We start from the raw sequence: 10,286 nt of genomic DNA, 5'->3' as shown, positions 1-10,286 counted from the left end.
CAGAGACAGGGTCTTTACCCTTTCTTCAGGAGAACTCCCCCATGTAATATCATACCAGCTTCCATAGTCACCTTCCCACCACAGCCTTCGCTAGGCTCTGTAATTATGCACAAGGTCGTGGTTGTTACTATTTGCTTTCTTTTCAACTGAGCTGCCTCTAGAACGTGGCTGGCCTCTTGTCTATTTCTTGTCAGTGAGCTCAGAAGCAGGCCCAGCGGTGGTTCTGTAAATATTTGTCCCGTGAATTCACCATCTTCTACTTCATCGTCTCCTGCGGGGAATACATGCCCTCTTGGAAAGGCTGTTCTGATAAGAATACCCCCATTCACAAGGAAAACAAAACATAATACCATAAAGTTTGTAAAAACCACAAGACTTTTTTTTTTACAAACATATAAATTATTTTATTTACAAAGCCATGTTACAAAAAAAAAAAAAGCAAAAAAAAAAAATACAATCACTTACTGGAGAATATTTCCAGACCTGGTGCTGAACCACGGGAGTATCAATAGATACGTATTTGTTCTTTCTTTTAAAAACTGTAAGCCATAGAGTTTACTATTTACACCTACTTCGGACATTTATCTGCTTACAACATCACAGGCATGGAATGGACTCTATCTGATAGCGCTAATTCATAAAGGTATAAAGGTGCGGGACAAAGGAGGAAAATACTTAGTGTTACAAAATATGGATCATAGAAAAGAAACCCACTCCATGAGTGTGGCCTTTGTTGAATATGATTGGACATGCTCTCTTCAAAATTCTTCTGGAAAAGCTTCTAAAATTGGTTAGTAGGAAAGGACAAATGAACAGGTGCAAATTCTTGTCTGTGCAACAATAGTTATTGAATTTACCCCATGACTGACCAGCTACATAAAACCCACAGAATTCTGTTAAGGTGCCATGGGCTGACAGCATAACAAAATATAAGGTGTAAATAGAAAATTTCATTTTTTCCTTTTTTTTTTTTAAAACAAGAGTTCACTGAGAATCAGCAATAATAGAATACGCTGTATAAACTATTTTCTACAAAGGTTGATCAGCGTTATTTACAGTTGGTACATCGATACAAAAGAAGGCATACAAGTTATCCAACTCGATTTTTTGATTTTTAATTTTATATGGCTGACAGGTCTATGCATTGCATTATGCTTAACATCCAGAGCCTCTGTGGCTGGCGACGTGTCAGGAGCTCCCCGGGTGGACAGGGGGTGTGAGCGGCCAAGGGGCAGAGACAGAAGGCTGAGTGGGGTGTGGGATACAGAAAGACCCGAAAGGTACCGCTCTCCGGATGCGTTAGGGGTTGGTCCAGTTGAATTCCATGAGAACAAATCCAAAGGAAATCTTTTCTTTGCATTCCATTCCCCTCCCCCCAGCTGCAAGCATTTAATACATCAGAAAGTAAACGCGGGGATGACTTGTGAAGGAAGAAATACCGTGGGTTTTTCCCTTTTTGCTCAGTTTTCTGGAATTGTCCTCACCTTTTGGTCAAAGCAGTCACTCAAGGAAGTAGCTTTGCGTGGAAAAGCCTCTTTCTTGCGGCTTCGGATGAGCAGCGCAGCGCAGCTCGGCTGGGCTCCGCGCTGAAGCCTGCTTGCTCCCTAGGTCTCTAAGGAGTTGATTCTCACAAGCCGCTATGTCACCTCTCACCCTTTATTTTCCCTCTTTTGAGCAGAAGAGTTTACGGACCAGAGGGTTATTCTGTTGCTGAGACTTGTTTTGTTTTTAATCCTGCAAGTTTTACAACTCAAAATAAATTATGTATTTATATATATATTTATATATAAAACGACATCTAAAACCGAACAAGACAAAAATTGTGCAAAAATAACAAAGATATGTACACACTTTTGAGTCTGAAGAAATGTACAATAAAAACATAATTCAAAGAACATTTTAAAAATATAAACATTGCTTAAACTTTCCTAAGTTTCATATTGTTTCTGAAACTATTCTGGTCAGTTAGCTCTGTAATATAGTAAAACATAAATTATTACAAAATTAACACTATAAAAATTTACTTTAAGAATATCTTCTAAACTTTTTCCCCCAAAGGATCTAACCTTGTTTATAATTTCTTAAACATTTATAAGTCTTAAAATCTTCCTTAACCTTAAAAAAACAACAAACCCCAAAAAGAAACAAAAAACCAAATAGTAACAATTGCCCCTTGAATTTGCAGTCTTTTTTTTTCCCCCAAGACGTAAATTAACCAGCATATAAGTGCACTTTTAACAGTGGAGAAAGAAAAACCAAATAATCCTAACCAATGTACTTGCTTAATACAAACTCCTGACTTTAAAAAAAAAAATCTTCATTTTATATTTAAAAGTTTAGGAATCCTGTAAGAAACACCGTCAGTGCAATTCCATCGAGGGAAATCACTCCCTTTGCCTCCCGTTCTTGCAGATTCCAATCCTATGGTGAAACAGTAGTCTGATCTTTGGGTTGGGAGAAAAGGGATGGGAAGGAGAACTTTGGGGAGGGAAGGCGGGGCGTGCCCAGATGCAAAACCAGCATTCACTTTTGATTTCAAGATGGCGCCAATGTCTGGCAGATCCTGATTCCCCATTAGAACTTAATGGTACTGATGTTTCTTTCAAAACTCCAGTGTCAACAGCCTGATAGCTGTGGCGTCCCAGTGCCTCCCTGCCCACTCTTCCTCTCTATGCTTGTTCTTACCAGTGCTCTGGCCTGTCTGAGTCAGGGCATCTGAAGATGGACTGCAAGCACATCTAAGGTGTGGCTGTGCTACCAATGCTAACTTCTTATTCCCACAAGGGGTTTGGCACAAAACCATCCATGCAGACTTTCCTCTGGGGGACCCTTCCTGGCCCCAGAACCTTTACAGGAGCTATGGTCACTGCCCCGCCTCACGGAGCGGCTTCCCTGGTTCCTATTGGCTTTCAACTGACCCAGATTTAAAAGAAATTGTGCGCTGTGCCCTGAAAAAGATTTTTCAGAGTATATTCCAAACAGGCTCTGACCATCACAGTCATCGGGTTCCCAACATCTTTCCTTCTTCTCAAGTCAGGTCTCTCTGTCCTTGTACCTGACAAGGTGGCTGTTCTGAACTGCACAACTGGGCCTTGGCCGTGACATCACTTTAGCAGCTGGGATTTGTTTGGCTCAGAACAGGGAGAACTGCAGAAACCAGTTGAAGCCCTGTCCCTCGGCATCCCCCCACCCCCGTACACCCCCCTCCCGCGGGATGCAACTCCAAGCATCGGCTCCTCCCCAGCAAGCCCTTCCTCCAACTTGTGGTCCAGGGCTGCTGGTGGGAGCCAACAACTTCTTGTGGCCATCGGGGCACAATGATTGACCAGTGGAATGGAAGGGCAGGGTCGGAAAGGACTCGGGAGAGAATGAGCTCTGCAAGTGCTAAAATTCAAGAGCGTCCACCGGGTGCCAACCCGGAACCGGAACCCGGAACCAGAACCGTCAGTTTGCAACCTCTGTTCTCGGGGCTGGAGCAAAATGGCGGTGCATTAGCAGCATCAGGAGCAAGGGGAGTAACCCCAAATGTGGAAGAATATATAAGACATGACAAATAATAATTAATAATAATATAAAAAACAGAGAAAACACTGTTTTCTGTAAATCTTAAATTCAGGTTCTTTTGCCTTTTTTTTTTAACTAAAAATCATGTCAGAAGAAGAAGAAGAAAGAGAAGAAGAAGAAAGAAGAAAGAAGAAGAAGAAGAAGAAGAAGAAGAAGAAGAAGAAGAAGAAGAAGAAGAAGAAGAAGAAGAAGAAGAAGAAGAAAGAGGAAGAGGAAGGAGGAGGGCCAGAGCCACAGGCAGTATCCATGAAACACTCTCCTCCACAGGCCAGCACCACCCTCCCGTCTCCAGACTTAGTCTCCTGGAGAGGGTGACAAGCAGACTGGCTTGAAGTGGCTTCACCATCTTGTTAGGGAAGAGTCCTTAACCTTCCCATTCTGCTTGTGTTCTTCTAGGAAAGAAAAGAAAAAGTTGTCTCATTCCAGGATGACCCGTGAGAATCCAGGAGGGAGCCCTTCTTCCCCACTACCCGTACCTGGCTAAGGGCAGTCATAGTTTGAAACCAAGGTGATACTCTAGGGAGTCCATGCGTTAGTCACCATAGCTCCAAGGCTGGAGGGAACAAGGGGACAGTGCAGTGGGGAATCATGGGACCTCTCCTGGACAGAGGGCTGAGATATCTGCATGTTCTTTTTGTATCTTCATTTTTAATGGGCTTGGGTTTTTTTCTACATGACATAAATGACATCGTGAGTTACCTGATGGAAGCACATAGCCCTTGGTTACACAGAGAGGCTTTGGAGATTTTGGGGTGCATGTAACTAATGTTCTCAGAGTGTCTCTCTTCACTTATCAGCTGTTCCTCATAGAGTTGCCACAAAGCTCTACAGACTGTGATGTCTGAGAAGGGCAAGCACAGGGCCCGCAGACAGAAGCTCTCAAGTAAGTAGTAGCTGCTGTCATGACATACAGTCAACTGTCACTAGCATGAGAGCCCCTGTCTGGAGCAGTGGGTACAAGCGGTGCTTGCAAGGATAAAGGCGTCTTGTTCTCCAGGCGTTCACCTCTAGAACATCAGCAGAGGTGACACAGCAGAGGTGACAGGTGGACGCATACCTCTCTCCTGGACTAGCAAAGTACCTGGCCGCAGCTGCTTAGTCACACAAAGTGACTCAGGACCCTAAGGGCCCTCCAACCTCTGGGGGAATGGCAAAAAAGCTTCACCCTTCATCTTTGCTCAAACTCTGACCCAAGATTTATGGGAAAATCCCCAAAGGGCAAAAATACCAGCATGCTGCTATTCAGTGTTTTCAAACCTAGAACGAAGACTGTATGTCTGAGGCAACACACCAACTTGCTGTTTGTATTTTCTACTCCACCTACGAGGCATAACTAACTGTCTTTCTGGACCTTGCACACATACTCCTTTTGGACAAAGTCACCAAACTCTGAGCTCCCCCCCCCCCATATTACTCCTATCCCTCAAGTTTATCAAAACCGCTGAGTGACCCCACTCTGAAAGCACACACTGAATGGGAGGTACAGTTCTCCAGGGGTCTTGGAGAACATAGAGGCTGACATGTACCCATGAGCAATGCCCTTCTGCATCTTGTTTCACGTTCATGATGCCTTTAGGAGGTAGTATCAATGTGCTGGCTAACAATCCAAAACCAGACACCTAGAGAATAAATCTGCAGACACCACGGAGCTGGTAATAACAATCATTGTAGCTAACAGTTGACTTTAGTATGTGTTTGTTTTCAGAGACTTTACATGCATAAGCTAATTTAATTCTCACATAGGTCATAGGACCTTAGGGACCACCCTGATCCCCACTTACTTAATAGAGGAAGAAATGGAAGCATAGATTCAATGTAAGAGATTCAAACTGTTCAAGGACCCAACTAGAAGCTCTCTCTATGTTTGGAAGCCAGGTTATCCTCTCAGCAATAGGTGAGAGGTGAACTAGGGTCTGACTCCAGTGCACATCCTTACTGGCTTGATGTTAGCTTTGAGAGGTTTCCTCCAACCCTGGAAACTTACCTGTCGGCTGTGTCCTGGGCTGGATATACTTGAAGGACTGGATTGTGACAAAGCTAGGCTGCTATTTTTTCCAACCTGAAAGACACCAGGAACCCCCATTCAGACACGGAGGCAACTTGGGAGGGGCCCTCTGACTTCATATGTTGCCAGGGCACAAGAATAGACCAGAACCACATGCCTTAATCCCCCAGTTCCTCAGAATGGAGACTTCTAACTGACATGGCAGGAGAAGGGACAACAGCTTATGGGGGCTTTGAACATGCCCCTCCCAGAGATAAAACAGTGATGGGAGCTCTTAACTTCCCTCTTCAGATGTTCACACTGTAGGAGGGAGAGCAGAGGACGCCACTCCCCACTGCAAGGGCCCACAAGCTCAGGCACTCTGACCACAGTGCAAGCCCACTCAGTTTCTAACCCTGGTTCCTTGGGTGTGCTACAGAGAAAGAACCAGGTCTGTCTGCTTAGGAGCTCCCCCATTCAGCCTCGCATTCATCCCGAAACCAGTGATCTTGCTGGGCTGCCGTTGCATGCAGGGCAGGGGAAGCGGGGATGGATGGCAAGCCTGGGGACATATGTAGCCTCTCTGTACAATTGTCCTTGGCTCCTGGTTGGGTGGGCTCTGAGGGGAGTTGACGACAGTCCCATGATCCCAGCTCTTCTGCAAAGGCAGTTCTTGCCCCCAACTTCAAAACAGCTCCTCCACTATCCCCACCCCTCAACTTTGCACATAGGCACATACCTGTCGTTCATAGTCCTGCTCTGTGTCCAATTAAATACCTTAGTGGGAATTTTTGGCTTTTTATTTCCCAGATACAATAAGAAGAAACTGCAACTTGTCTGCAAGGTACACAGCTTCATTTTGGATTTTGTTTTAGAGACAAGATCTTCACTTGATCTTAGCCAAAAAGGCCAAGAAGCGATAGAGACAAGATCTTAAGGAACTCCTGGCTGGCCTGAAATTCACTAGGTAGCTGAGGTTGACCTTGAACTCCTGATTCTCCTACCTCCAATGTCTCAGTGCTGGGACTGATTACACGTGGACCAGAGATACCTGGCTCTCATTGTAGACTTCTTGAGCTTTCTTTTCTGCCTTCTAACAGAAGTGACAACAGATGCCAAAGGCCTTTTCCTTTCCTAATACTTGAAAATGTTTAGTGGTGAGTCTAGCCAAAGCTGTTTCTCAGAGGCCTGGTGACAAGTATTGATCTATCACCATGTTGGGGGTTGGATGCTGCCTGACCTGCAGGCAGTTGTCAAGGCTCTCCTGATGCACATTCTCTGGGGAGGTTTTTAATGCTCTTTCTCCTGTTAGTTTTGCTGACTCATCACCCTGACTAAGCATTTCAGACAATCTGGGAGCCAACAGGCCAGTACTCCATCCACAGGCACTGCAGACTTGACAGGGCCAAGAGCCTGGGTTGAAGTCCCAGCCTCATTATTCACTTGCAGTGTGATTCTGGGAACCAGTAACCTTCCTATGCCTTGTTTGGGTCATGTGTAAAATGGGCTAAGAACAGGTTAGGTATTGAGTTCCTGGACTGGAGTGTTTGGGGCCAGGGGCCATCAGTTACATGCAGGCCACTGCTAGAACTTGATCTAAAGTGAGGAAGGCAATCTGACTTTGCCACAGCAGCAGGGGAGGCCCACAGGCCTGTGGAGTGGCCCTGCCTAGCAACCCGTTGGAAATACAGCCGACTCGATCTTACTCCCTGCCTGCTCACCTTCAAGCTGCCTTTCACCTGAGATCTCGAGGTGTATGGTGGGTACACATTCCAGTATAAGAAGCTGTGTGTGCCTCCATCTGAGTCTACAGAGGCTACTGGCCAGACTTTGGGTAGGATCTGGAGGGTGCTGGCTGTATATGACTTTGGAGGACCAGGGTCTCACCTTGGCCAAGACTGCAAAGCTGCCTGGTCCTTGCTCATGTGGGTGCTTGTGAATACCCCTCGGGAGGTGCTCTTCTTGGGGTTTTGCTAAGTGCCATATATGCTGACACAGGACATTAAAGCAGTGTTTCTTAGCGTTCGGGGCGCACGGCCCCTTGGGAAACAACCCTTTCACGGGAGATGCATATCAGATATCCTGTATATCTGACGTTTACATTATGATTCATGTAGCAAAATTCCAGTTGCGAAGTAGCAACGTAAAGTGATTTTATGTTTGGGGGTCACCACAACATGAGGAACTGTATTAAAAGGTCACAGTATTAGGAAGGTTGAGAACTTCTTCATTAAACCATCTTTTAATAACCATCTCCAAAGTCCCTATCCCTAAATGGGCTGGCCTTAGGGTCTGGTGTTAGCTCCATGGTGGTAAGCCTGGGCTACCCTTGCTTCCACAAGAGCAGCTCTCAAAGCCTGCTCAGAGCAGGCTGAGGAAAACTAGGGCCCTCACCTCCAGCACTGAGCCCCCATCTGGTAGGCCTAGAGTTGTAGACAGCTGTCATCAGTAGCTCTCCCAGTCCGAGGAGATAGCCTGGATTGGGAACTGGATCAAAGTCCAAGGAAAGAGACAGCTATTCTTGGGCCGTTCACACCTCCCAGTTTCCCTACAGTTCGCCCTTCTGTGGGTGACCTGGCACTGGGTGGATGCTCCTTTGCCACTGGGTGCAAGTTTTGCTTTAGGACGGGACAAGCTGTATCATCATATAAGAGGAAAAGAGGGCAGCTTGACGAGGTGGGGGACAATCACCCAGGAGCTGGATGCTCAGGCTGCCACTCCAAGTGGTACCTGGCATCACTTCACCAGCCTGGGGTTCAGGCTCACCCTGAGGGGATTCCAACAGATCAGATCAAACTGCTTAGCAACACAACTCTTTAATGAAGTAGGCCTCATATAAAACCTCAAGATAGGAAACAGACGAAAGGAATGGGGGAACTCAGAGAGTCTATGTGCCTTGGTTTACCCAGCTGTTAAGTGATGGCCATTTTTTTTTTTTTTTTTTTTTTTACCCCGTGCTGGGTTTGTTGTGAGGACTAAAGGAAATGATTACTGTAAAGTGCTCAGCATAGGGACTAGCAAAGTCCTACCAAGAACTCTCGGAGCCTATGGGGAACCCGGGAAAAGGAGCCGTGTGTGTGTTACCTGTCTGAGCCACCTGGCCAAGCAAGGGTGCTGCCCAGCTCCCCCTGCCCCCCAGAGCCAGTGAAGGCAGTGCCAGGAGCTCCCTTACCTGCCGAGAGGAGGTGCTGTTAACGGGATCGGGCACCGGTGCAAGAAGGCTGGGTGGGTTCTTTTTGTGAACGCTATTCATACCAGGCATTTTAGTGATCTTACAGGCTTTGCTACTAGGACTCGAATTCTTACGTTTTTTTCCTTCTGATTTGTCAAAGGAGAGGGGCAGAGAAGACACAGCGTTGTGTGAGGCCAGAGAGAGGTCCCCTGCATGGAGTGCAAGGGAGGGCACGGAGAGGGGACAGGAGCCACTGCTGCCACCCACGGCGCCCACCTGTCTCACTATGTCCATGGGGCCGCTGGGCAGTGAGGTCCGTCCTGAGGGCTCCAGCTTGGCACTGAGTGGGCTCACCCCGTTATTTGAGTTGTGCACAGACAGACTGTTATAGGGAGGGGCTGCCTGATAGGAGTTCAAAGCAGAACTGGCATTCAGAATGCAGTTCTTTTTGTGGGGCCCTGACAATGGAGACGAGAGGGGAGCCTGCAAGGATAAGGAGGAGGCGGAAGTGGAGGACTGCGGCTTCCTCTTTTTGTTACTTGGAGATTCGTCGCTACGAGCGGACAGGTCTTTCACTTTTGAGGATTTGCTGGTTTTGGTTTTGGATGGCTTGTGGGATGGGGAAGGAATGACAGCTGGTATCGGGGACACGGCGGATGGGGCCTTGAAGGTTGAGTCCATGATGCTGAGGGTTGCAGCCACATGGGGGAAAGCTGTGGTGTGGGACATGAGGACGCGTGGGTCCGGCGATGCCACAAAAGCTGCGTCTGAGAGCATGGCTGATGTCATTATGTAAGAAGAGGTGAGTCTCGAGCTGATGGGAGCTGAAGGAAGATACACAGCACTGGGGTTGCTGAAAGGCTGCAAAACGGATGCTGGAACGGGGGTGGTGATGTGGGCTGCTGGCGAGGGCATGGGGCTATCTGCCGCAGGAGGGATCTTCCTAAACACGAGAGAAGAGCCAGAGAGAAACAGTGAGACGTCGGGTTGGCATCGCCTGGGAGGCCGGGTGAGCTTTGATCGGCAGGGCTACAGAGGACACCCAGCAGGACCAGACTATGGAAAATGAAGCCTTGAAGGATGATGAACTGAAGGATGGCCCTTCCCTACGAACGTCAGCATCTATCTGAACACTTTTAGAGTCTGTTCTCCACACTTAGCTACCGGAGACTGGCTCGTTTGAGTTCATGAGTAGAAGGCATATGCTGTCAAGACTAGAACTAACCTGAGATTTCCCCCCCCCCCCTTCCCCGCCTCACATGCCTTTGGCAGCGATAAAAGTTGATGAGGAGAAAAGGCCTGGACCACCTGGACACACCCTTCTGCCTACTTCGACCTCTTTCATTCCCATTTCCTCCACACTGCTTTTGCTGGACCCATTTTGGAAAAGGCCTTTTCCCCACTTGTCAGCATCCCCTGGTCATTGGTACCCAATGTCCCTGGCTACTCCAGAGAGAGGTGCTTCCATTTTAGCTCTTGGCGACTGGATTGTGGTATCCATGGGAAGTTAGGAGCTTGGATAATGAAACTATCAAGTTGCCCAGACCTAGGGCAACTTGTATTTTT

The 10,286-nt window shown here is 47.1% G+C and overlaps 1 protein-coding gene across 13 annotated transcripts in view; it reads right to left on the bottom strand.

Moving 5' to 3' along the window:
- Positions 1–424: 424 nt before the first annotated feature.
- The window catches only part of Atxn7l1 (ataxin 7 like 1), a 222,214-nt gene continuing 212,352 nt past the window's right edge, over positions 425–10,286 (bottom strand). For 7 of the 13 annotated variants that reach the window (XM_021178811.3, XM_021178813.3, XM_085830290.1 and 4 more), the window contains one exon: positions 8,346–9,663. In XM_021178811.3, the coding sequence (XP_021034470.1) occupies positions 8,574–9,663 (1,090 nt within the window). In that variant the 3' untranslated portion in view covers positions 8,346–8,573. Of the gene's footprint in view, positions 1,099–3,621; positions 3,957–5,548; positions 5,624–8,345; positions 9,664–10,286 lie in introns of those variants that run through there. The other 6 variants (XM_085830291.1, XM_021178814.3, XM_029484852.2 and 3 more) reach the window with 6 other exon arrangements.

This window comes from Mus caroli, unplaced genomic scaffold (assembly GCF_978045245.1).
Source record: "Mus caroli unplaced genomic scaffold, Mus_caroli_1 scaffold_14, whole genome shotgun sequence".
Classification (NCBI taxonomy): Eukaryota; Metazoa; Chordata; class Mammalia; order Rodentia; family Muridae; genus Mus; species Mus caroli.
This window is presented reverse-complemented; position numbering and strand designations above follow the sequence as displayed.